Below are 27759 nucleotides of genomic sequence, written 5' to 3'. Positions count from 1 at the left end.
ATATTCAAAATTCTACTTATATTTTAAGGACGCTTTTTTTTATCAAATAATAAATTTATCAGACATCTGTTAAAATGAATTCAGTTACTTTAGTTTTTACTATTTTGGCGTTTATATTTTGATTTTTTTGGAATTTAGTGTTCCTTGTAATAAAGTAGAAAGCTCAATAAAGTTGTAAAACCATGCATCTCTCAAATCTCTCAAAATTTTATTTTTGTCGGCGTCTACTCCATCAATTAGCATGGAAACAAGATTCGTCGTTCACTTTGCTTCTCTTTACCGCAGTTGTTCATAAATATATTTTCCAATTAACCCCCGTCGAGCCCATCGTGACGGAGACGACATAAAAAATTTCGGAAAATTTTTCTTGCTCTTAAAGTTTCTCACACATTTTTTACTCAACAGTACAATTTTCCTTCTTATTGTTATCGGTTAAAAATTCATTCGCTTACGAAGTAATCTAAAATCGTAAAGTGTAATTATACTCGGGAGCGTGTTTTCCATTCATACTCAATCGAGTTCAATGGATAAAAATTTATTTTCAATTGGCGACTAATAAAAACTTCGTATTGAGAGGATTGGAGTGACATTTTGGCGGGAATCGTCGTTACTGAAAGAATGTCGAAATTTTACCGATCTATGAAGAGAAATGTCGCGTTGATATTTTCTTTGTGTAAACGGAAATGATAAATATTTCAAAGCTAATATTAATGCGCACTGCGCAAGCTCATTTTGAAAATGAATCGCTCGATTTGTTGGGCACGGGGACAATAGAAACGTTGCAAAACGAATTCTAGCAGAGCGTTTTTGCTTCACAAATGGAAAGTTGTGACTGAAATAGGTTCGAGATGAGTAAAAATTTGGTGGAAACGTTGAAACGGAGAGGTACCCGAAGGAAAATTCTCATGAATACGGCACTGAAAAGCCGTTTGGGTAGGATTGGAGTAGCCCGTCTGTGTCTACGGAGCAACGTCGAAACGAAGCAGATGAGAAAGGGAAGGTGGGAATGTGAGGGGGGAACGGAGGGTCTTGGGTATATCCAATGAGATTCGTCGGGCCAGGAGGTTCCGGCGAACCAGCGAACATCGCGGTTGCCTCAAACCTTGATCGGCATTCACACGTGGACCTTCGTACCAGTCGGGTGTGTGCGCGAAAACGAGAATTCGAAATAAGCTCGTAAGAGGAAAAAGGATTAATTTATAAATAGTATTGTTGATAAAAACCTCGCATTGTTTCACGCGAAGCTTTCTCCCGTGAATTTCATGTCGCGCGAGGATTGAATTATCGTCCGCAAAAACGTCTGTTACGTGTTTCTTTTTGTTCTCTTGTTCGTCCTTTTGTTGTTGGAACTGAATCGTTAATCAAATTTGGAGTATACGCGTTTATATATTTTTATTGAATATTGAATTTGTGCGAGCGTGGGTGCCCGATTGATCTCAAACCTCGAGATAACATCTTCGTGTGGATTTAAATCGCCAGGAGTTAAATAAAAGTGTCGTTTGTAATCTGCGTGGGAATTTTACGAATGATATAATTTCGCCTAGATCGTACTTTGTTGTACGCAAGCAACTACCTCGTTCCTTATTGCGTATAAAGTTCCGTACGACCTCGGTGAGTTTAGTTACATTCAATATCGTTATTTTTCAAACGCGCTGTTGGGAAAATGATTGCACAGTTGCGACTAAACCTGTGACGACATTTTTTTACAGTAGATCTTTTTGCCTACGCGCGCACGCACACGCCGAAATTCCGAGTTCCTTTCCCCTGCTTCTCCGCATTTCCCTGAGGCTCCGGTGATTTACGCGAGTGCGGGAATTACCCTGGGCCCCGAAAGACTTTTCTCTTTCTTTCTCTCACACACACACACCCCCGCTCGCGCTCTCGTCTCTTTCTCTTTTCCTCTTCGTATATCGCATCGTCTCGAAGAGGAGCGTCTCGGGCGACGAGCGGCGGGTCCAACTTTGCGTCTATATCTATACACATTTTTCTCGCTGCTGGCTAAATATAACGCGTCTCTAATTCCGACTAACCGACATTACTGCCAAGTCGCTTTTTCGAGGGTGAGAAATCGGTACTCTCCTCCCGAATTCATTTATTAAAGATTAATATCGCGCGTGAATCGTCGTCGAATGAGATAAACCGGTGCCGCGACTCTGATCAAACTCTTAAATCTCATTTCCTCCGGTAATATAATAATTTTCGTCCACTCGGTGTGCTGCTCGTTCGAACTATTGCCAGTGAGTAAAAAAACGTTTCGCCGAAAAACTGTTGTCAACCAGTAAGTTCGCTCGAGATGATAGAACGAACGTATTTACTTTCCCAGAATTGAAAATACAAAGTAAAGAATCTGCGGAATGCACGGGATCCGCGAAGAAATATCGAGCGCGCTCGTGTACCTTCAGAAATCATCGGCACATAAAAAAGTGCCTTGGAAAAGACTCGCGTGGTTGGCAAAAATACAAAACAGTCGTGGTGTCTTCGTGCGCGTCGCGTTGGCCCTCCTTCGCCGCGTAAATTCGCCTCAATGCAACTTTGTATGGGTCTAAAGAACACGAGCTGCGTCGATGACCTGTTTGACATACAAAACTCGTCGACGGTGTATTTTCTATTGAATTTTTACGAGTCTCATTGAGATCCGCGGTAATTTTCAGCCCGCTGTTGTAACGCCGCGTGCATTGAAAAGTGTCAACGTCGAAAAGTTGCTCGGGCCAGGGACCGTGGTCGCTCTACTGCGTCGTAAAACTTTTCGTTTTCGTGGGAGGGACGAGGGGACGGAGAGGGGTGGGACATAACCATTGATGTATATATCTGCGGGAGGGTTGCACCCTTCCGAGTCCCAACACCTGGCTGAGACCCTTGGGGCAATCCCTCAAGAACCTTTTGTTCAACTTAACCCCCGCCAGACTTATTCGTAACAGGGATACATCGAACGAAATTTTCGAACGAAAACTAAGTTTTCCGCTAATAATGTCAGTCGTGCTCAGCCTTCTTCTCGGCGACTTGACGCACTTTTTTCGTATCGTTGTTGAGCGGAGAAGAGAAAATCTTTTCGTCGAAAATTCCCATCTCAAAATCGGACGACCGAGAAGAGGCGTTATTTCATTTTTCGCGCAGAATTTCTGCCTCGAATTCTGTCTCGTCAGCTCGGGCACGTGCTTTTTCTCCGGCATGTTTATTAATAAACCAAACGGAGGGGGGTTCCCGCTCCGCCACGATTTCGCGATTCCTCGCAACGGAGATCGCAAAAAGTGAGAGAGAAATTTTCGGGCCGAGAAACTTTGTCGTCTCATTTTCATAAACGTCGAGTTTCATAATGAAGTTTCAGGGAGTCCTTGAAAAATAAAAAAAATCATGAAATATTTATTCAATGCTGTAAATACAGCAGACGATGCCCAATTCCGAATGTTCAACGTGCCGCTGCTTTCGGGGGATTCGAAAATTACAATGAATTATTGGTGTACCCATCGCGCAACTAATCCTCGCCAAAATAAACAATCGAGCGTTCCCCCTCTTTCTTTCCGTTCTTCGGACCAAGTCGTAAGATTGACTATTTACTAGCCGAGGATCCGAAACTGAAAGTTCCATAGCGTAGACTAAGGCACCTGAATTAATTGGCTGATCATTCATTCGATTCCCTCGTGAATATTATCGCGATACATGCTCGGCCTTTAGAGCCAGTAATCACAATGGCTACGCATTTCCAGTTGAATTCCACGAAACATGTGCGTTCACACTCGCACATAGTACAGAGCCATTCTCGAAGTGAATATTCCATGCACAGTGGCTGAGTACGAGGCAGGGGGCACCCTTCGTTTTTCACCCTCCTGCGAGCCCTGGCGCGTGGGGTCTGTCGCCGAGAACTCGCGAGAATTTTCCGGACAGCGAACTCGAGTCCACATGTAGGTTACTTCCTGTCGAATTTTCCCCCTTTGCGGCTCGAATCCGTGGCAGAAGGCTCTAGAGTGAAAAACAATCGTCAGCGTAGAAAAAGTAGCCCCCAGTTTTCATCGAATCGGAGTAACAAAGGAGGACGCGTGTTGGGTTCTGCAACGCTGCGTTAAATCCTGGGTAGGCATCGATAAGGATCGATATTTTGAAAAAAAAAGCGTGGAAAACCTCCCCTTAAATCCACCAGGGCGTCTTTTCTTTTTCGAGCGCGCGTTACCCTCGGAGGGGAAGAAAATTTCTCCTACTCCGTTCATCTTTTTCTCTCTTCCCTCGCTCGGATGATGCTTTCCATTATTTTCTTTGACGACGCATCCCATTAAGGCCGTTCCACGAGACAGAGGGGGGATCCCGTGTGATCCGGTGGTCCGTTTTGTGAGCGCAGAAATTTCATCGGGTACATGTTCCCGTCTATACGTTTATGTGCGCATAGGTGTGTTTAAATACGTACACATGTGCTCGTGGATTTGTTCGTAAGACGGGACATTGAGAAGCCTTCGGATGTTTCCGGCTGCAGGGCCTGGTTCAGCCAGCCCTCGTAATTCTCAACAACTACATCGCGGTATACATAGTTGGAGAGGTTTTTACGCGCATAGCGATATGACGTGCAGTGGAGGCAGAGAGCCAGGTTCGTCCCGCTTCTATCCCCGTACCGGGTCAGGCACAAGTCTGAATGTCTTCGCGCACGTACATCGAAACGTTTTCATAGGCACATGTGTGTAAATGGCGAGTATAATATCCGATGGTGTGGGCATTACATACACACGACAATACGTGGTGCACCGGTTCTGCAGCAGCGAAACAGCCCAGCCGGAGCCAAAAGCAGCTGCCGTTTAGGGATCGGGAACAGCAGGAGGAAGCATCGAGGCCCTGACGGTCCGTTGGGCCTCTCCGGGCCCCGGCAGCTCCCTCTCCCGCTCTCTACGGCTCTCTTTTTAACTGGCAACCGCTCTGGTGGGAGAGAGCCTGGGCCCTATAGAAATATAGACACCCCTTACCCTTCCCAAGGCCATTCATCGCACAATAAGAGGAAGGAAGAGAGCGGATGAGGGAAAAAGAAAAATAGAGAGTGTGCGAGAGGTAAGCTCGATAGGAGGACCCTTCAGCCTCGTTTGGGCCTCTTTCACTCGACTCTCTGGCCTTTTCTTGAAACCAGTACGAAATTCTGCGCTCCTACGACTGAAAATGTTGACGAGCTCTCCGTTGCTTTCGCACACTTCGCGAAATAGCTTCGCTGGATTTTACTCCAGTTCTTCCATCGCTCGCTAGCTCTTTCAGCCCGTGTGCTTGGATCTTTTCATCTTTCTTCCTTTTTTTATTACAGTGAATAGTGAAATTCTCTGTTTGCTATTGAAGGTCGTCGTTACAATTCGATGTATGGCCCCTGAAACGGGTCAACGTCCTCCGAGACTAGAAGAACGCGATAAGAGGCTTCCACGTGTGTACACACTGAAGTACGAGCACATGTCGGATCGGCAATGTCAAGAGTCACGAAAGCCACGATCCTGTTAAGTTTCGGGATGAGAGAGTATCTTTTAGGGAGAATTAAGTTTCACGAAATCGTGAGGCGACTCGCCTACCTCTGGAAATTTGAGGCCAACTTTGAAATCGTTGATCTTTCAACCCCGAACGTGTGTTCCATCCACCATCTGCGCAACCTCGCAAGGTGCTCCACTCTCTCCCTTCCCCAGAATCTTCCTCCTACGATTCTTCCTCTGCCTTTGGTGTTGATGACCCTGAGTGCACGAAAATTGAATGAAAAAAATAACTCGCAGCGACGAAAGGAAAGAATGATTCTCACGACTTTGTTTTTTTTTTTTTTTTTTCTCGTTTGTTCCAGACAGCCCTCGAAGCTCACATAAATGCTCCAGAAACGCCTGTGATAAATAAATAGTGCCGAGTGCGGACGGTGAACGTGCGTCGTTCCACGTACACGAGGAATATATAAAAGTTTATATTTTCCTCAGGTGATCTTTGATTCTGTTTTTTTTTCACCGTTTTCTCTTCCTCTCTCTCTTTACATTTTTGTCTTTCGTGGTGAAAGAAGGGCGCGGTTGTCCCGCAAAATCGCCAAAATTTTGAGAATGCTGATGCCGACTGCCGCGGGTTTGAGCGCCGTTGGTACGGTCGCGACCGTAGGTGCTCCAGGGCCGGACGAGCTCGTCTCCAGTCTCGGCGCTCTTGCCGGCGTAACGCCGCAACAGAAAGACACCACCTGGACTAAATTGTTCGTCGGTGGTTTGCCGTATCACACTACTGACAAAAGCCTCAGAGAACATTTCAACGTCTACGGGGACATCGAGGAAGCCGTCGTCATCACCGACAGGCAGACTGGCAAAAGTAGAGGCTATGGTTTCGTAAGTATTCCGAAATTGCTGATCAATTTCAAATAAAAAGGTGCTTCGCATTTTCCTTTTTTTTCATCCGCAAGAGAACATTTTCTGAAGAGAAATGTGCCCAAACGACGCTGAAGTTTGCAACGTTTGAGTCCAACGATATGAACGAAAAAAAGATTTGTATAATTCACCAATTTTTTATTTCACGAAGTATCGGTGCAGGTTGAAAAACTTCAAACTGTAGATTCAGCAGGAAACGAAATTGGAGAATTACTGGAATTATTGGAGGGTTTTTTTTACATCATTTCGTTGGACTCTTTCGTTTTTTTCATCTTTGAGTTTCTCTGCTCTCAAAATTCTTCACATTTGGCACCTGAATTTAATTCGTTTTTTAATAAAAGTTTCAAAACTATCAAAGTTTTTTTATTCCTTAACTCTAACAATTCAAATTAATTTGACGACGCTGAAGTTTGCAGCGTTGGAGTCCAACGAATTTGACGAAAAAAAAAAACATTTGTAATTCACAAATTTTTTATTTCACGAAATTATTGGTGTAGGTTGGAAAACTACGAATTGCAATTTCGGTAGGGAACGAAATTGACGAGGCTGAAAGTTTGCAACGCTGGAGCCCAACGAAATGAGGAAAAAGAATATTTGTAATTCATCAATTTTTCGTTTCACGAACCCTTGGTGTAGACTGAAAACTACGAATTGTAAATTCAGCAGTGTACAAAAGTGGAAAATTACTGGAATTATTGGGGGTTTTTTTTTTTGTAGATCCTTTCGTTGGACTCCAACGTTGCAAACTTCAACATCAATGAATTTGAACAAATAAATAAATCGAAGACAACGATCCAAGTGTCGTACAATTTTTCTAGTTACTTTACAAAAAATAATTGAAATTGAAAGACAAGAAAAAAATAGAAAAAAATATCCATTACGACGAGGTATTTCGATGCTTTGTATTCACATTTTCTACTTGAATAAGTTGCTACGTACAAGTCGCGGACTCTTCTGTTTGGTGCTAACGTAAAACATGGGGCGATAACACGTCGCTCTTGCGGTGTTTTTATCGTGTGCCGTTGGGCGAGACGAGTGCTTCTCTAAACCCGGTTACAGTCACGTTTCTTCGAGTCAAAGAACCGATGAATACAGCCTTTGGTAATAATCGAAAGGCGCGAATGACGGTACCCCTTCTTTTCATAGTTGAAATCGTGCCATGCAGTTATCGCGATAATACGAACGGATGTAAAACTCGATTTTTTCGATGCCTCTTTCGTATCGCTGTATACAAGTCCACCTGTCTTTGTGGAATATCTGACCTGCCGCATTTATCAGGTGTAACCTGTTACTCGTCCAAACAGCGTGACATCCAAGTTATTTTCAGACTGCTCACAAATTTTACCAACTTTTGCGTCAACTCCAAAACTTGATCTATTTTTCTCTGCATATTTCCTATATTTTCATCCTTTCGATGTGATCAATTATTGTCAACATTTATTAATGACTTTCGAATACCATTTAATTTTCCATTATTATTCGAATTACCCTGCCTCTTTGAATTATAACGTTAACCACGTTTTCCCCACGACGCTGAAGTTTGGAGTCCAGCGAAACGTTCTAAAGAAACTCTCTAATAATTCCAGTAAATCTCAAATTTTGTTCCCTGCCGAATTTGCAACTCGTAGTTTTTCAAACAATTATTCGTGAAATAAAAAATTGGTAAATAAATTTTTTTTTCGTTCATTTCGTTGGACTCGAACGAAGTGAAATGGAGTTATTCGTAACTAGGACGAATGATCGAATGATCAAATGAATTCACGTCGTAAGGTTTGAAACGTGTGTTCACAGGTAATAATGGGTGACAGACCAGCAGCGGAGCGAGCTTGCAAGGACCCAAATCCCATAATCGATGGTCGGAAAGCCAACGTGAATCTCGCAATTCTGGGGGCAAAGCCACGGGGCAATCTCCAAGCAAGTGAGTGAAAAATTCATTTTACTTTACGTTTCATCCTTCGAATGGCTGTTACGAGATTGATATCGAGCCAAGAACTGCCTCGAATATTATATTTTGCTTGTTTTTTTTTTATTTTTTTTTTTTCTCGTAATTGCCGAAATGTTCAAGTTGAGATACAATGAGACCAGACGTACGGAACGTAACATCGATCGAGAATTTTTCTCATCAATTTTTCACGAGCCACCTCGATGTTAACGTCCGGATAAGAGGGTAGCGAGCAAACATTAGTAGCTTCGCCTGTGGGATATGTAGTCAAAACAAACACGTGAACCGTACGTGGATGAGCCGAAGTTTGAACTTTTTTGAACAAATAAATAATAATGATTTTGAACTTTCAATATTTCTGCTGTAATGCCATTTTTTTATTTTACTTTCGGCTTTCATCGCCTGACGTCATTCGGTCATATTTTTTGCCGGAGCTTATACTAAATGCCTCGCCGTCAAACCTCGCTGTCATTCTAAAAGGCGAAACGTTTCCAACGACATTTCGCACGCGCGATTGTCACCATCCCGGGGCTTTTGCGTCGTTGAATCGCAGCCAGAAAATCATTGAAATTTTCGATTCCCTTCCCCCCTCCCTCCCTCACCTGTGCTCGCATTCGAAGAGTGATATTTAACTTTTGGCTTGGTACGCTCTCATTTCCATGTGTATCATTAACTTATCACCACCGATCTTCTTCCCCGAAAGCCATTAAGCAGTTCGTTACAACGCGTAGAGCTCCAGAACAGAAACTATTTGAGGGTTTTATTCCTTACTTTCTGCTCGACGAAATGCTCATCGCAAATCGATAATAACCAAATGTTTTTTGAATCGATGTTAGAATATAAACTCCAAGTCATCGATTATTTATTTTGAGTACCTGGAAAAAGGGAACGTCGCCGGCAATTGTGCCGATTAGTCGAGTTAGAAAAATCGGTGAACTCGGATGAATTCTTGAAATTGAAAGTGGAAAAGTTTTTTTTTCATTCCATTTTGAGAAAATTTGTCACAAAATGTTTTCCCCCCATTCTGATAACTTTTGGAAGTTTGAGTGGAAAGTTGAAAGAAATGAGGATAATGGAAAGGCTTTAAAATGGCTTGTGTCAAGTTGAGGGACCACGAGCCGTGGCGTGAGACTGCTGGAAAAAATAGATTTCCCTTGGTAAACGATAAATGGCGAATGAATAAAGTGAAGGACTCGACCGGGCGCACATTCGATGGCAACTTAATTGGAGTGTTTGCCATTAAATTGCCGCATAGTCACCCATTTCGAAATATGTTCTACTGCGCTGCCATATAGTGTCACCCGGTTGCGTCTAGAAGCGATGTATGTCATTGGCGAATCGATAGAACACAGCTCGAGGATCGTACCTGTCGGGAAACCACGAGGCTCGTATGGGTGAGATAGAAAGCAACCGCGAAGTCGTCCACACACACACACACACTCTTGAGCCGTGACTTCCACCAGGTAGAATATTGTGACGTGGGCTCTGACACGTTATCGATATACATATATGCAAGAAACAATTTGCAAATGAAAGACTCGTTATTTCAGCTATTTGTCACAATACGATACAATTGTCTTGATTACCTCGAGTGCGTGTGTGCGAGTATTGTTCGGAGGCACGTTTATTTTTTTTTCGAATTGAGTCTTCGTTCCCTCGTGTTTGAGAATTTTTCGAAGGATAAGCCAAAAGTTCTCTTGCTCATCGGAGGGTGTATGTAGTGAATCCTGGGAGATTTGGGCATGAAATTGTCGTTAGTTGAGACCAGGATCCTGGCGATCTGCGGTATTTGTCTTGTTTGCGTGAATAGAGATGGCGAGCGAGGGTATCAACGACGTAGGACGATGACGGAGCGGTGAGGAATATTTTCGACTCATCATATCCCTCGATTCTTGAGTTTCCTGAGTCATGCGAGGTCTCGGTTGTTTCTCGAGATCGCAAGACTCCCAAGTCTCGATCTTCGGCGGTGTGGCATCGGGCCAACATTGCTCAAGCTCCGCTCGGGACGGTCCTCTTCTCGTTTCTTCTCGTTCTTCGTCTTCTCCTTCTTCTTCGTCATGGCCCTAAGTCTAAAATTGCACAGCGCACACTCCTCGGTCTTGCTGCCCTGAGGTTGGAAACGCTGCTTGCTATCTTTCTTTCTCTCTTGCAACGCAGTTCCAATGTTTGTTCTTGTTCTTTCTTTGCCTTTGTCGCTCACCAGCGAATAACGCTCGTACGAATATAATGGCTGGGACGTCTGGCCAGACATCCAAACTCTCTCATGCCAGCCTTCTCTAATCCAACGCCCCCCGTTTATGCGGACATACTTTCTTTCCATTTTCTCTCTCCCGCTCCCTTTCTTTCTTCCTCTATTGCTCACTCTTCCACAAAAACTTTGCACAATCATTTCGCGACCATTCGTGCTCCATTTTTCGAGCTTAATCACGCGTCTTTTATAGTACGTGCGTCGTAAAAAATTGCTTTTATTGTTTCCTACGAGGAAACTTGTGTTTCCAGTGACGTCAAGGATAACAAAGTGTACGACGAAAATATCTCTTCTGTCGTTGCTGCAGTTCCCATAATTCGCTGTTGCGTCGCGAATGGAGTATTCTAGTCGTCGTTCGATTTAGACTTTTACTCGACATCGCAGTCAGCTTTTCAAGCAACTTACAAACATTTTCTTGTGTCTCTCGATGCCAGAGAGAGAGAGAGAGCATATGAATGAGTCTCAATCAGACCTTGATATTTGCATATTTTAGGTTGCCTGTCCGATCAAAACGAATATCACAACGTGCGCGTTCCCATATGAACCCTTTTTCTTTGTGATTTCAGCATTCCCATTCGCAGCTGGTATTCGAGCAGGGTATCCCGCAGTTCTACCGAGCCAGTATGGGTAAGTTTTCGAACTAGCGTTGGCAACGCGCGTTTCTTAATTATACTGTGTTTTTTCTCTTTCTAGTATTTTTACTTTTGAAATACGGTGGTAGAAACGTTTTTAATATAATAAAGGATCGAGACGAGTTCGACCTCTTGTGAGAGCGAGAGGGAGATCATTTCGAATAGTTTGTTTGTCGGAGATTTTGAAATGAGAATTGAAGCGCGATGAAGTACATCCGATTTTGTTTTTTTCCTTGGATATTCCGGGTTAATTATAACATGAAAAGAGATTCCGGAGAAATTTTAAATTCGTTATAAATCATTGAGATTACAGTTGGGTACGGCCGTTGGGTTTTTCTTCACTTCGAGAAACACTTGAATTTCCATAACCGCTAAAACGAGAATGTGAAATGACATTTCAGCATCCCGAAGAGCGCGCGCGAGCGCAAGCTCGAGACAACGGGAGGATTGAGATTGAGATGGTGGGGTTGAACGAGGAGAGACGGTGAACTTCGAACCTACCCCGTTCGTCGCGGGGTACTCGAGAGTCCCCGTGATCCCTCTTCTTTTTCTTCTTCCTCTCAGTTGAAAAACAAACAAAATGGATTGTTAACTGTCCTCGAGAAAAGACGACGAGACAAAAGAGCGAAAGAAAAGAAAAACGATTTTTCAATCGCGTCATTAAAAAAAAAACAAAAAAAAACAAAAAAAAATCAAACAAACAAAATGCAGAGACCAGACTAGAGAGGGGATTCAGGAGTAAGGGAAGAGCGCGCGCGAGAGAAAGAGAGAAAAAGAACGTTCGAAGATGAAAGAGAGGGCGAGAAAAGAGAGATGTTGCGACAGAGCAGCGGCACACGCACACGTATACGAACAAAACAGACCATGAGTACCTATCTACGAATTATTTACCTTTTTTTTAATTATCTTTATATTCAGTATACAAATAATATTGCCAAAGATCTCTCCGAGGATCGAATTTTGTGGGGTTGTGTTTTTTTTTTTCTTTGACGTTTATCTTTTTTTTCTTTCTTTCGTTGTTTCCTATACTTTCTTGATGATGGTTATTACGTGATTATGAGAATTTGAAATGGATTTGCGGTTGTTGAGATTTTTTTGTCTTGTTTGTTTACCGATTGTTATTTTTTCTCTCTTGTGATTATTCTTTGTCTTTTGAGTTTATTTTTCTTTTTCTTTTATTTATTTTTATTTTTTTTTATTAAATTTTTTTTTTCGTTTACATTAATTGTTGCAGTCTTGTGAATTTATTCACTACACTCTGCCTCTGCGGTTGATTCGTTGGTGTCACTTTTTTTTATTCTCACTTTATCTTAATCCGGCATTGGATCAATTCACAATAATCAATTAATCACAGAAAAACGATCATGATTATTAATAATAATAATATTAATGATAATTTGTTAATGGTGATGTTCAGTGGTGACGGTTGTCGCGTGAGTGACGTCAATCAATAACGCATTTATCGTGAGTACGTATGTCAATTGTCCTGCGAACTTGACCTACTGCTGGCTCATCACACTCTCGCCTCTAGATTATTATGTATCGTGGAAACACACACACACACACACTCGGTTTCAAATTGACGCTTGAACGTGTTTTTTCCTTCACGTATTTTTTTCTCCGTTTTTTACAAAATCTTGTCAACATACACGCACAATATCGAAGCTTTTACCCATTGCACCAGATTTTGTTTCGACAGACTCCAGTCTGAAAGCTCCTACAAAGTACTTCGGTAGCGCTGACGTCAGATACTTTTTGTGAAAACACAAGTGAAAATAATATTTCTGAAATCTATTCGAAATCCGCTTCGCAATAAATGTTTCAATCACACTTTTCCCAATGACCCTTTTGGCTCTGTGTAGAAACGAATGCCGACTCGTTCCAAGCGTCCGGCGTTATAGATTTTTTGACCCATTTCTCAATTCTCAAGTTACATGAAGTCGAATGAGAACGGTGGAAAAAGAATGTTAAAATAAATTATTGACTTTATCACGACGATTATAACTGCGGAGGATTTTAAGGGAGACGCTCCCACAAAATTCATCGTCGGATGAAACTTTATTTCGATATTTTTACCCCCGTAGAAACCGTGGGTTGTACAAAAATTCTTTTTTCATGTTCTCGTTAACCTTGTTTTTTAATTTGGTGATGGGATTGATGGCGCGGGACGAGCTCGAGTTTGCGAGTGATATTGCTGCATCGTATAGTGATTTAGTGCAAGGGAATTTCGACGGAAATAGAGCAGACGCGCTTCGCGTCGAAGTTCCCGTGCTCGCTCGAACTGATGCAGGTGACCCCGTCGTACAGATTTCTATACACACTTACTGAACGCGTACACACTCGTGCACTTGCGATTTTCAGCATGCCACGATAAAGAGAAACGTAAAAATTTCATCAGGAGTCCCTTTGAGAGATTGATTTTCGAGCTATCTTCGCTCTTCCAACGCCTTTTCGGCCTTGCCTTGTTTCGAGAATGCAACACAACGTGTTAAAAATAATGACATCGTGCATAGGAAATAAATGAAAAAAAAAAAAAAAAAAAAAAAACATTATGCGAATTCATTAATTTCCGATTATTTGATTTTACTATTCGCAACACGAAGTTTGAAACGAATATGTGAATCACACTCTGAAATTTAGCCAAAAAATATTGTTAAATAATTAATAACATTTCTTGCGTGTGTGATAAGGGCTTGCACACTCTACACTTGGTGTCGCTATTGGTGTTTAATTTTTTTTCTCTCAATTTTAATCTCAATTTTTCTTTCCTAGTTTGATTCTTTTATTTCATATTTGTTGATTTATTATTTTTTGTTGGTGTTGTACGTGGTGGTTTTGAGTCTTAATAACACACGGCGTAGCCGCCTCGATCGCGCGTTCCAATCCGAAATTCGGTTTGGAAAATGGTGGTCATGAAAAGTCGAAAAATCGAGTCGGTCGTTGAAAATAGCTGTGACGGTTAATTTTTTTGGGTAGTGCGACGGAGGGGAAGGAAAATATGCAGATTCACTGAGCCGGCTATAAACCTCAACGTAACATTGGCGAATTTTGTTCTCGAGGTGGAATAAATTTGATAAATTCGTATTTAATGAAAAATTTGAAAATTCTGGCTAACCCCGAAAGGATATTGGAGCCATAACTTTGCGAGAGTTTACCGACGATTCGCCCTTTTACAAAAGTCTAATTACGACCCATGACAGCCGAGTGAGAAAAATAAATGACGAGTAAGTGTTAGAAACTAATCAGAGCGAGGAAAGACGTAGGGTGAAAAAAGGACTGTTTCTCAAGATTCGAATGCTGATGAGAGCGCAGAGAGATGAGCAAGCGTCACGGGCCAAATCCTTTCTCGTGACGAACGGCCCCGCGTACGCACGTCGGAGGGTCGTGGGCGGACACTCAAATGAAATTCAACACCACCGCGGTGGCAACTCGCTGTGGCTGATGGCCTCAGTTCGCTCTTTCTGTTTCTCTCGCTCTCTTTTTCCCCTCATTTCACCGCCCGTCCCTCTCGCCGCTCTGTGCGCTCTCGTACACATTTCGCTGATGTTGTTTGGTGTCGTAAGTCTCCGGAGGTTCTACATAAACGACTGTACGCTTTTACCGCGCCCGGCCATCTTGGAGCCTGGCTTCGGTCCAGTCTTTATTTAGATCCACCTGTCCCTCGATGTCAACCTCTCGGCTCCTCGCACACTCTTCGTCTCCTCTATCTTATCTCTCGCCTTCTTGTTGACGTTTCTTTTCTTCGTCTTCTTCCTGCCTTCTTCCTTCTCTCTCTTCGCCCATTTCTTCTCCGCGGCGGTGTCTTCCTCTTTCTCTTGTTTCTTCCTCGGTGACGAAGACGAAGGGGTTCTTTGGAACACTCGGGGAGGAAGCTTGCAGAGTTTCCACTCGTGCAAGCTCTTCCTTCTTTTCATTCTGGTCTTTTCAGCCCCCCACCTCAAGTATCATTTTGCTTCCGGTCATCCTACTCGCGCCCGGCTTTATATATTTAAAAACATCGCTATTCTCGCGGTCCCTTCGTTTCGGGTTGACATCGTTTTTCTTCCACTGAAAATTCTTCTCAGCGGGATTGTCTACCAGCAGCGAACACGTGTTCCGCGACTTATCGATGGCTTTGAGAATTCTCAATGTTCTCAGACGTCGAAAATAATGAAATTACGATGAAACGATGTCTCGAGAATTCGCCTCCCGTTTGTCTACGGACGACCGAGTGTAACGAGCCACGGAATATCGCCTCGAAACACGTGCCCGATGAATTCTACTTACGGCTTTTCATTATCTCTCTCTTTCTCCTCAAACTCACCATCTCCGACTCCCGCGCACTGTCTTGACAAAGGAGTGCAACTTTTAGCGGTTTTATGACCCTTGTGCTTTCCCTCTCCTTTTCTCTTCCCCCGGTAAATTTTGTTTCAGCGCAGCAGTTTATTTCCTTCTTCATTTCATTCGTTTTCTTCGTCGTCTCGTCGTGGCGCGTCTTCGCGACGACGATACTCATCCTTTTGCCGTATAACCCTCGTCGACAAAGGACCGAAAGAGCTTTCTATTTTTGGTTCGTTGGGGAGCCAAATGGGAAACGAGAGTGTGTGTGAGAGAAAGAGAGGAAGGGAGATGAGACATTGGAGCAAGTCAGACTTATCTTGTCCACCTGTCGTCGTTGCTCAAATCGTTCGAGGCTTTACGGCTATTAGATCGAGCGTGTCTCTAACGACTCGAGGGGACAGCGCGTATTTACTCCCCCGACTTTCGAGAACGCGGTTTTCTAAAAAAATGTTCCCCAACGCTGGAGCAGTCGAGGCGCTTTCACGATATTCCGACGATTTCGAAAGTTTCTCCAACTGCATCAGGCCTCGCTCCTCCAAATTTCTCTCTGCATTTCGGAATTTAGATTCATCGAGAAGCTCTTCCGGCGCATTTGAGTGGCTCATTAGACGGACACAAGTGTTGACGAATATTGCGAGACGAATGACGACGAGGCTCCGAAAAGCTTCTTTCAGCCCTTCACGATATTTCCGTCCTTCCTTATTCCAACGCGTTTATATTTTTGGCACACTTACTGGAGCTCGAAGACTTTTTGTCAAAACGAGCCAACGGCACACTCGTGCAATGCGCGCAAAATCAACGTGATTATGAGCTGCAATTATCATTCGAGCTTGATCTTGATTTATAACGACGTTTTATGCTTTGCTGGCACTAAAAACGTCCAGGAGGACAGAGTCATCGTCCGAGGTCACAGCAGCGCTAGGAAAAAGGGGGGAAAACATTAGCAACGTGGGAGAATCCTGGAGTTCGCCCCCTCGGACAAAGGGGAGGATTTGGTGTGTCAGTGCGCGTGACACTTGTGGCCGAAACCACCCCGAAATGAGGCTTCGGTCGAAGCCTCATTGGAGGTTCGTAGCTTTCCACGGATTGGAGGATCATCCCATTGGATTATCCGCGGCGCCGGCGCCACTCCGTTGTAGCCACCCCCCGAGTTACGTGCTCATTCTCACGATTCTTCCCCATTCTTGCGCTAGCGCGAGCCTCGTGCGATGGACAAATTTCGCTTACGTGGAAAATCCAGACGGTGCTTGAAAAATATGTTTCCCCCATTTTCTCAGGCTCCGGAGAATTACTGGGGCCAGAAAAACCGAATCGAGCATCGAATCAGTCTTCGAATGGTCGAACTTTTCATCAATTTTATAAATCGCTTTTATATTCAGCGCTATATAAAGATTGCAGCCCTTAACGACATTCCATTGCACGTTATCACTCGGCTACGTGTTCATGAAACTCTTAGTATCGTATGGACATGCGTAGTATATTATGTGACTCGTAATACGCCGCAGGGATGAACGAGTCAAGATCGCAATCAGCCAGTTGGCCACTTTGCGTCGGAAATCGAGGGTGGTTTACTCGTTTCCGTCACGAAAGCTCGCCAAAGCACGAAAGCTACGAAGCTTTGCGAGCTTCGTGACCGTAAAGCGATTCCGGACATCCTCCCTCGCCGCCTTACAAGAGCCTTTCAAATCACCCCTTTCTAACCACGAGTCATACTCGGACCAATCTTCTTCTTTCTATCAGTCACCCTTCTCTCGGGCGTACGCGATCAGAATGCGGAATTAATGTCATTTTTCGTCTGGCTTTCGCATGCCGATCGGGGAGCACAAATGTATCTACGAGTCGGAAAAAACTCATTTGGAAAAATGCATAAACGCGGTGCGCTATTGAAACGGCGTATTTTTATCTCGCGCTGTCGTCCTCTTGTCACTTTTTACCCTACATTTTATTTTATCAATTACGCAAATTGCTCTACATGGAAAATACCGACATGGATGTCGGAGGAAAAATAAGTGCTCGGGGGACAAACGATATTTATATGCATTTCGTATTGCATTTATCACTATAAATATGTGTGTATAATGCACATTTCTATCATTTTTTCATTTCGTTCAGAGTAGAACATCGATCCAGTTATAATGAGCCATCGTGCTGTGACATCTCTTGTAATATATTGCACGTCGCACCGTTAAAGTACATAAAAACGTGGTCGTAAAGAGATTCAGGCGCTCTATACGTGTCTATTTTTGTATTGGATTTTCGAAAAATTTGGGGCCGAATAAGACTTTTTGTAGTGCAGGATTCGATAATAATCGAAGCTCTATTTTATCGGTAGATAATTCTAAGAATTTTATCGTGATTAAAGATTCGGATGGTCGGAGGTTTCGGTTGATCGTCAGATATTGGACGTTCTGCGAAGATAACGATGAGTTTGTATTGAAAATAGCAGTGAAGCGTCGAAAAAACTGGGTTGGAATACAAAAGTAAATGAAACATCATTGGGGCCTGAAGTGTTGTTTTTTTTCGAGCCAGGTGGGGATCGGACTTTTTCTCGAGCTAAAAAGACCACAGGAGAGACACGCGAGCCATCCATAATGCACGGACCTCCACCGAGAGATGCGAGCGACAGATAATTTTTATGAAAATTCCCTGGCGAGAGAGACACACGCACACACACACACACACACAGCAAATTGTATTCCTGCTGGCAGGATACATCCGCGCACATTTATTCGGCCCGATTCTGAGCAATTCGTGTGATCGACTGTACTAAAATACAACACGCTCTGTTATAGTGTACTAATATTGCAAAAGAGCGAAAGAGAAGGAGAAAACAACTGAGAGCACTGTGAACTTCCGGTTCGGTCCCCGCACGAAACGCACGAGTGGTCAGCCGACCACTCTCTTCACCGGAAGTTTCACGTCAGAACACACGTGTCGTGCACACGCTACGATTTCTTCGATCGAGGCCTGAAGAACGCTGCATCACGAGTTTATTAATTTTCATGAACAACCGTTTTACCAGCTCGTCCCATTTCAGTGCATCGCGATCGTTCAGTCTTCACAAATTCACTCTTTCTGTATTCACAGCCCCAAAAGCAGGAGCAGAAGAAAAACGTTATTTCTTGTTCCCTGCTCGCCAGGAACGTCGCCAGTGAAAATCCACTAATTCGTTTTCCGATATCGCGGTCATTTCGAGACGGTCCCAGGACTACGGTATTATCGATTCCCTTTTCCGCCCCCCCCCCCCCCCCTCTGTGCCAGCAATGTATACCCTTCGGAATATACTGGCTATTATCGATCCGTTGAAAAGTTCAGGGCTGTCCAGGAAGCGAGGATTTACCGAGACTGGCGGCATACAACTTTCGCGATGTCTCACTCCTCAATTTTTATTCTCGCATTTCTTCCCGTCAATAAAATACACACCGCCAATCAATCTGCGCGCATTATTCAGTGCGATCTCTCGAGATTATTCACATATCATTTACTCAATATAAAGAACAAGAAACTATGAAATCGCTGCGCGAGTGATCGATCGTGAGCGTGCGATCCAGGTACTAACGTTGGTGTTAGATAATTCGTGTGACGTGTGCCGATTTAGTAAATACTGCATATATGTATATTTTATATGTTTACTCGTGTATATTCGTTCATAAATATGATAATATGTGGGTAATATATATGAATATATACATATATATATATATATTTATTTATATATAGGATATGCTGTACCTACTACACGTTTTCTTTGGTTTGCTGTTTTTGGCGACACCTCTTTGGCAGAAGACGTTTGGAATTGTTACTTTTCCAGTTTTCTTTTTCTTCCATTAATTCATTTTTATTGAAATATATGTATCATCATATGATAATATGAAGTGATTAAAGGGTCCGAGGGGTTGATCTCTTTGTGGGGAGAACGAGGATGTGCATCGGGCGATCATTTTGACGTAGCAGTTTTCGTCTGTTCATTTATTCGATGCCAATTGTTTTGGAGTCGCGACTGTTTCGTACATTTTTTTCGGTCCATGTACGAGCAACGTAGAAGAATTTTCTGGACGAATGAGCAATTAAAAATAAGCGAATGTAATGCTTTCGCGAAACTTATCGACGTATGCACTTCTTCGATCTCAAAGGACACTTTAAAGTATCTCACGTTCCTATATATTCCCTCTCAGACTCCCTGAAGAGCCAACTTCCGGTTATGCCTCGAACGACGCCAACCCGTACGGATCAAATTCGCAAATCTCCCCGACCGCGGCACTGAGGTTTTCAATACTCTGTTTTTTTTACTTTCGCTGACGTTTACTAAAATAAAAGTCCTCGTAGACGAGACACTGTGGTATTAATGACATACGAATATTCCATTAACTTTGTTGTTTCTTGCGCTGAAATTGATCCGAGTGTTTGGCATTGTTTGACGTACAGGATCAAATTAAAACAATAAATACTATATTTCGTATATAATATTGAAAATAATGAACTCAAGCAAAACTGACGCACGACCCAGGTCGTTCCCTCGGCTCACGAGTTGTCGTTTGGTGTTGCGTGCTTTTGTACTTTGGTAGCTGTTTATATTGAACTACTGATTTTCATTTTATCCTTACTTTTTTTTTAATACAATAAACGAGAAAGTGCACGGACGAAAAATGATTGGTAAATTTGGCGTTATTCTTTAAAAAAAGTGTTTTTGGTTTCACGAAAAGTGTTGTGGCATTTTACTTTTGTGTAATATTCGATTGAATTTTTCATCGTTGAACGGAACTCCATGAACAACAAAACAGCCTGTTTTTGACGTTGATCGAAACATTTTACCCATTTTTCGACGTGTCGGGCTCGCAATCCGGCAAGTGCGAAGCCACGAAATTCATGATTCGAGCAAGAATGAAAATAAATTGAGACATTTTTTTAAAACCCCCGTTCTTGTCACGCATTTCTTGGCTTCTCGCTATTATGCGTTCCAGTAATCGCCAGATCCGTTTGTCTCGTGATAAAGACCCGAGGAAATAAATTATATGCTAAAATATGTAAGAAGCGATACGTTACAACAACGAAGCGTTCTATAAACGTTCCATACGTGTTCTACGACACATTTATACTGAATCAGTAAATACACCATCCTATTCCAAAACGAATATTCATGTCGTCCAGTTCCATTGTCAAATTTGTACAAAGCGATTTTTGATTACACAAAATTTTGTCTTTTTCGGAGACTATTTTTCAAATGAAACATTTTATCTAAAGAAGAGCGACACTTTCTTATTCAATAATTCAATAAATCGATGAGTTTGCCTGCTCATTAACCAGACCGGAACAATTGCATTTGAATTACGAAAAAATTGAGAAAGGCTCCCGCACGCGCCTTGAATTCGATGCCATGCTTTGTTTCATAGGGAATTTGGAGCAAACGGATCGTCGATTACTTTCCAACGTCAATGAAAGTGCTAAAATTCTGGCATTTTGTTCTAACGGAACGTTATTTTCGTTCTTCCAGAGTACCACCAGGTTATATGTACCAATCGCCGTATCTCGCCGCCGCGGCCCCGGGTGGTCAACTTCTTCAGCTGCCAACGACGCAACTGAGTCACGCAGCCGCTGTTGCGGCTGCATCGCAATTCTACGAGTACCAGAACGCGGCAGCCGCGGCTGCGAGCTACCCTGGCACGTCGTACAACTTTGCCGATGCATATTCGCCCTACACGAGCGCTGCTGCCGCCGGTATGTGTTTCAAAAACGTCCACAAGAGCCCAATCGACAGCAACGAACTCGCCAATCGCCTCCACCATCAACAGCAACAACAGCAGCAACAACAGCAACAACATCAGCAGCATCAGCATAACGGGAACACTACCGGAAGTCCGGGTTTGATGGGACACCATCGATTGGACAAAAACCCACTGACATTCTATCTGCCGTCAATGCTTCGTGGCAATGGTAGCGATTTCATACCGAAAACACACACGCACACAAACACGTTCGTCAATCCAAACTCGGGCTAGAGTTGTTCCAAGAGAAAACACACCATTTTCAAACCATCGACGGACTATTTTCCTTTATTATTTTGCCTCACGGGTACACGATATATTCGTAGAAAGCTTTTGTGGGAATTGCAGCACGTTTTTTTTCACTAGACAATTACAAGCCTCCTGAACTTTTACTGGGACAGTTTCATCGAACCGTACAAAACTATTTTCGTTCTCTATTTTCAGTCGAACTGTGCTCAAAAGTTATCATGATTCATCCTCTGACACGCTTTCCGGAAAGTATTGTATTGTAAATATTTACGTGCATCCCTGCCACGTGTTTTCTCTTCGGTAGATCTGTTTTTCTTCAAGCATCCGATCAAGCATAATGAGTATTCTATTGTAGAGCTACTCTTGAACGAATGTGAATGACAGTGTTACTGGAAATATATTTTCCTGGCACATGTTCAATCGGAATCGTCGCTGCTAAATTAATGACAAACTTTTTCGTCAAACCTACTTATCGTTTTTCCCAAATTCGACTATCGAACAATCGGCAGTTCGCGTTCACTTATCAAATTTACCAGTATTTACGCAGCTGCCGGACGACTTGCTTGGAACACTCATTTGCTTGATCATTGTGTCCATCTTGAAATTATTTCCGAACGAAATTTCTTTCAGTTGATAGTGGAAAAACGATAAATCAAAGACACGGTCGAACATGAATATTTGAGATTAGACAGAACGTTGCATGTTTTACGCTCACACGTATAGCACACGAAAAAAATGCACGCGACTCTCCCGTTTCGTGCTATGATGATGCAGTTATCGATGGTTCACAACGATGATGATGATGATGATGTTGGTGATGATGATGATGGTGATGGTGGTGGGGCATTGGCGGGCGGATTTGCCGCGTTGCTGGTCGAGGATCTGTCGCTTGGCTTTTGGTTTATTGAATATTTATACATTCGGTTATGACCGATAAGTAACGGAATAATTATGCAAAGGAAATCTTATCATATAATTTTGTCAATTTTTGAAAGAAAAAAAAATATATAAAACGGAGCTTTCTATCTTATTGTTCAAGAAACGATTAGCTGTTAGGAATAAGCTCATGAATTCATTTGATCAAATGTGAACTTGGTAGGTACGTTAATTCGACTTTCTTCGTGTAATGCATGAAATATTTGTTGCTAAATTATTTCGAACTTCGAACGGGCTGAAGGGGAGAGTTTTGGAAAAAAATCTTCAATTCAATTCGGCGTTGTTATCACCCATTGTACTCGGCGTAAAGTAAAAAAACAAAATGGTAAAAATATTGTCGAATCATGCGAGTATGTGCGAATAAGTGGTCAAATTAAAGTCGTTGATTTCATGCTATTTTTTGCAATTTATATTTTTTTTTTCATGAAGAAACCTATTTATTGCCGTCTACTTTGTGGAGCGTGCTTCTCTTTTTACATATAAAAATTCGTCAATCTTGGTTACGAGGCTTTTCAAAATTTTGCTATAACGCTTTTATTCGAGGAAACCGCTTGGAAAGGTTGACGTCTTGAAATCCGGGTATATAAAGCGAAATTTTTTTGATCTTACAGCTAATCAGCTATTCCAGGGGCAGTTAGTAAACTCTCTCCTTCCTCAGAAAGCTCTTTCCGGGCTTTCGGAAAATGTTACCAACAAAAAATCGGTTTTATGGACTCAACCAGGTAGAAAGCTCGCTTCATATCTATTTTTTTTTGTATTTAAACTTGAATTCTTTTTTGTGTGCAATTGTTTTTTCTCAGTAGAGCAGAAGATGCTTGAGATATTAAAAAAAAAAAAAAAAAGAAAAAAGAAAATTTGCATCGATCGCTCACTGTCTTTCCGCTTTTAATTTGTTATTTCGACGATTTTGTTACAGCGAACGCAGCTGCAGCGAATTACGTAACTTCGTACACGTACGCTGCGTTGCCCGGTGCCGCAGGATTGCCGGGATCAACGGCCGGTGCGGCTTTTCCGGGATTGCCTTACCAAACGACACCCCAGGAAGCGAGACTCCAGTAGAAGATGCTCGCAAGATCTTTCCAAGAGATATAAATTTGGACGCTACAAAGGGATGGAGAAAAAAAATGAAGATAATTGCGACGCGAGACTCAAAAACGAACGTAACGCGATAGACGAATTCGAAAATCACGAATCAATATGTTGTCTATGATAGCGGCAGAAAGCCATTCGTTTCGCTGACTCGAATGAAACGACAGATTGTTCTCTACCAAAAACGTAACAAGATTCGGTTGTTATTTTGTTTTTCACCGACGACAGTTCAACCGTCGAGATCATCGTATTTTCGAGAGTATTTCGTTTTATCATTTCGAAACGCGACGACATGACAATCAGAACATCTTTTTCACGAGCTCAAATCAAAATGGAAAAAACTAAAAAACAAAAGTCGAAATAGTATTTTCGATCGTCCAGAATATAGCAGCGCGAGATTATTTCTCATCGTGAAAATTGAGGATCGCGGGAGATCGTCTAGCGAGTAAAATAGTCTCGTTTTGATGGATAAGAAGCGAATAACGAGTAAAAATTCGTAGGTAGAAATCGAATAACGGCCGATCATTATCTTTATGATTATTTCTCTAAGAGTCCCTTGACAATGAAATGACTACGATAAAAGGGAATCAAAAACAAATGGGGATCAAGAATTGTTATTTTTGTCGTCGTTAGTAAAAAAATCAGTGACCTTCGAAACGGTATTTTCGATCGATGTTTTTCTAAAAATTTCCTCGAAACACAGCAAATCTGACATTTCACCATTCTTGTCTCACTATATAGACATACCGATAAATAGATAGATGGAAAATAAGTGTAATTCACGGTAAATCTCCTCTAGAATATCTTCCTTACCGTAGACTCATTCACGTATATGCCAGGTCCCCATCGTATAATTAGGAGCCAAAATTGGCAATGCCGAATGCAGCCAGCCAATCGCCCTCCAAAGAGAGATACTAGTGTTATACTATTTATATTGACGTTGCGAGCTGCTATTGATGTAAGAATAATTTACACGCGTTATTGTAAAGTACGACGAAGGATTTACGACGTTGTATCATTTCGGGACAGCTAAACGTCTGAATAGATTATTACACTATAAATACATATAAATATATTATAAATATATATATAAATATATATATATATCTATACATTTGTATATAGAAATATATGCACATGTATAAATATAGATATGAGAAAAAATACAATTATACATAGTACATGATAATTAACAGTTGAAAGTCGAGGGACGACTTTCTCGTCTCTGATGTAAGATATATGTTTCGTTATTGAAGCGAATTCACGGACTATCGTTAGGAGGCAAACTACGCTGTGTCCTGTAACAATTAGGCCTTACGAAACTCTAGCTTTAAATCCAAGCTTCGTTTCTTATCGTCAACCTTTCTTTTTCATTTTTCATTTTTCATTTTTTTTTTTTTTTTTTTCATATGGACGATGTTAAAATAGAGTCGATGAGAATGAAAAGATAAATGGTTCGTCACCTTTTTTCGGTCCATGCACGCGTTCGATAACGAGACGAGAGATGGAGCCTGTTTTTTTGTTCTTTCCTTCTTCTTTTTTTTTCATTGTTACACTGTATATTTCGTTCAAAACTCTAACCGAGGTTGGCTTCGTCATCCGAAGCGAGTTGCAAAGTGTCTTTTATCGTGGCCTTGAATCCCGAGTACGTACGACGCGTCACGTGCCGACTCAGCTGTCGAACTTGGCACTTTTTGTTGTTTCTGTAAAAGCTGTTTCAAGTGTCGAAAGTCTTGGCTAAATTGTTTTCAATATTTCCATATGTACCGTGCTCCAAAGAATTAATTTCAATTTTACTCGTGCTCGCGCGATTCTCACTCGCATTGTTTTATCAATGTCGCTGTACCAGTCGTTCAACTTTCTCTATGCGAACTCGAAACGATTATTTGCTTTTCGACACTTGAGACAATTTACGGTTCGAAAAGTACCGGGAGCTCAGTTGACGTAGCATTGTCCTGGAAGATAACGGAATAAAGATGGTACAAAAAAACGTTCATAAATGTATACACAAGTGAACACTGAACGCTGATAATCATAGAAAAATATTTTTTTCGTAATAAATATTGGCCGGTTTAATTGGTTCTTTGAAATCGTCGTACGTCAATTCAATATCCAGAAATATGAGGCACGTTTAATGCGAGAAAAAAACGCACTTTATGAAACTACGTCGATTCGCTATTCACAATCGTCCTTTGGTGCTTTATTTCAAAGTTCAAGTCCACTCATGGCCCTGTACTCATTCGTCGGTTAGATGCTAGTCAGTAAGAACACGTTGGTTTACTCTAGAGAGGAACCGAGAAACGGAGACACACATAATAAAAGGTATTCGCCAGAGAGGAACGTGTGCTAGTTTTGTATTGCAAGAACAAACGAGAATTCGAAGGAGAAAAAAGAAAGGAAGAAACAACAAAAGGGTAAGGGAATAAGGAAGAAACGAAGACTATGAAAAAGAAATGTAGAGATAGATAGAGAGAGAAGAGAAAGATGAAAATGAGTGAGTGAATGAGAAAGACAGAAAAGTCTCGGAGAGCTAATGGAATGAGGCTGTCTAGTCTTAAAATCTTAGTGACTCAAGTGAGGAAGTTACATTGTTCTTCAGTCCTTAAACGATTGATATTTCATAAGGACAGAAGGAGACTAAGATACTGATTAACTCAAAAATGTAAAGGGAAACAAACGAAAAGGAAGAAACAAAAACAATAAGCAAATCAATATTGGGATTAGAAATATCGTAAAATCAGTTGTACTTGTATAAAGACACGCGAGAGAGAGAGAGAAAGAAAGGTTCAAAACAAAAAAAGAATGGTAGGAGAGAAAGGAAGAGAGTAATGAAACATTTAAGTCTAAGTAGTAATGATAATTCATTATAAGCATATAAAATATATTCAATCGTATAGGTTAATAGTTAAATAAATTAATATTATTATCATTATTACCTCTAGTGCGACGATTATTTTATTATTATTGCCATTTTATTATTATCATTATTACAATTATTATTATTGACTCTTAATATTGCTATTATCATTAATTATTATTTACAATTACATACTCTTCCTCACTGACCGTATTCATGAAAAATTGTACTTAAACGTTTATGATATACAGGCAGAAGAGATCCATCAGTGAGATGAAAAAAAAAGTTGAATTACACCGGCAACCGTTAGTTTCACAAGAAGGAAATAGCACACAAAGAAATGGACAAAAATGCCTTGACGATCACTCAAAAGCAATGAGAAATAACGACAACAAACATTGTACCGGTGACAGTGCGTTAAACAATGCGAGTAGAATTTTTAGGTCTACGAGTATATTTAACGAATTAGCACACGTCAACCAGCGGATCGTCAATTGTAATATATCGCTTGTTATCTTCAGTAATAATATTATACCGTAGTATATTAGATTAACGAAAAAAGAAAAGAAAAACAACAAAAAAAAAATACCAAACAAATATATTGTCTCTAAGAGAAACTAGGATTTTTGCGTCTATTAATCTTTCAACCAGACGCGCATTTCAATTTGCTCTCATCCTTTTGCACGAATCCTCTAATTTTTCATTCGCAATCTTCTTCACAGTATTTTTTCACACTGTGATAAAGATAATCCAATATAAAAAAAAGGCTCGTAGACTACAAATTACGAGCTTCAACGCCTTGGGTTGTGCACGCATCGCACAGGCACCACAGGACGTTAGACTACCGTGATTCCTTATTCCTTCCCAACTGTGTACTCTCCAAGGACCCTGAACTAACTCTGTCCAGTTAGTTAGTCCTCCAACTACACACAATTTTTCTATCATCTTCGCAGCTTCAAAAATGCATCACCTTCATATCACCGAGAGTTTGTATCAACATATTTATCGTTAAGGAGGGTGGATCGCGACGATACAATGTTGCCATGCTAAAGCATGTTAAAAATATGAAGAATTTCATAAAATTTGGTAAATGTATTCTTTAAAAATATATAAGACAATATAATTTTTTTAAAATTTTTCTACCACATAGCTCTCGAGTAATTGAACACTAAAGTACACGTGTATAAGCAGAGAATTTACATATATACAGTTATAGATCTCGTGCATAAGAACTTCGATTTAACGCTCAATTATGCGATAACCATGTGGTTAAAAAATTTGGGTAATTATGCAGAAGTGGGGCTCCACCTACAATCCGGCTAATTTGTTTTTTTTTTTTTTTAAGTTTTTTAAGTTCTTTATGAATGGGCAACGTGATAACAA

The 27759-nt window shown here is 41.5% G+C and overlaps 1 protein-coding gene across 7 annotated transcripts; it reads left to right on the top strand.

Moving 5' to 3' along the window:
* The first annotated feature begins 1062 nt into the window (after window positions 1-1062).
* LOC122408396 (RNA-binding protein 24-A-like) lies at window positions 1063-26999 on the top strand. Of its 7 annotated transcripts, XM_043415161.1 has the most exons (8): window positions 1063-1611; window positions 5786-6302; window positions 8133-8259; window positions 11098-11158; window positions 19659-19748; window positions 20975-21198; window positions 23042-23152; window positions 23347-26999. In XM_043415161.1, the coding sequence occupies exons 2-8, from the start codon at window positions 6030-6032 to the stop codon at window positions 23487-23489; spliced, it is 1029 nt and encodes a 342-aa protein (XP_043271096.1). In that variant the 5' UTR covers window positions 1063-1611; window positions 5786-6029; the 3' UTR covers window positions 23490-26999. The 7 variants fall into 7 exon arrangements, with proteins under 7 accessions (XP_043271096.1, XP_043271094.1, XP_043271092.1 ...); XM_043415159.1 differs by lacking the exons at window positions 19659-19748; window positions 23042-23152 and having other exon boundaries at window positions 5786-5912; window positions 5993-6302; window positions 20975-21414; XM_043415157.1 differs by lacking the exons at window positions 19659-19748; window positions 23042-23152 and having other exon boundaries at window positions 5786-5912; window positions 5990-6302; window positions 20975-21414.
* Window positions 27000-27759: the final 760 nt, after the last annotated feature.

This window comes from Venturia canescens, chromosome 3 (assembly GCF_019457755.1).
Source record: "Venturia canescens isolate UGA chromosome 3, ASM1945775v1, whole genome shotgun sequence".
NCBI lineage: Eukaryota > Metazoa > Arthropoda > Insecta > Hymenoptera > Ichneumonidae > Venturia > Venturia canescens.
The sequence above is the reverse complement of the archived record's forward strand: the minus strand, read 5'-3'. Positions and strand labels throughout refer to the sequence as shown.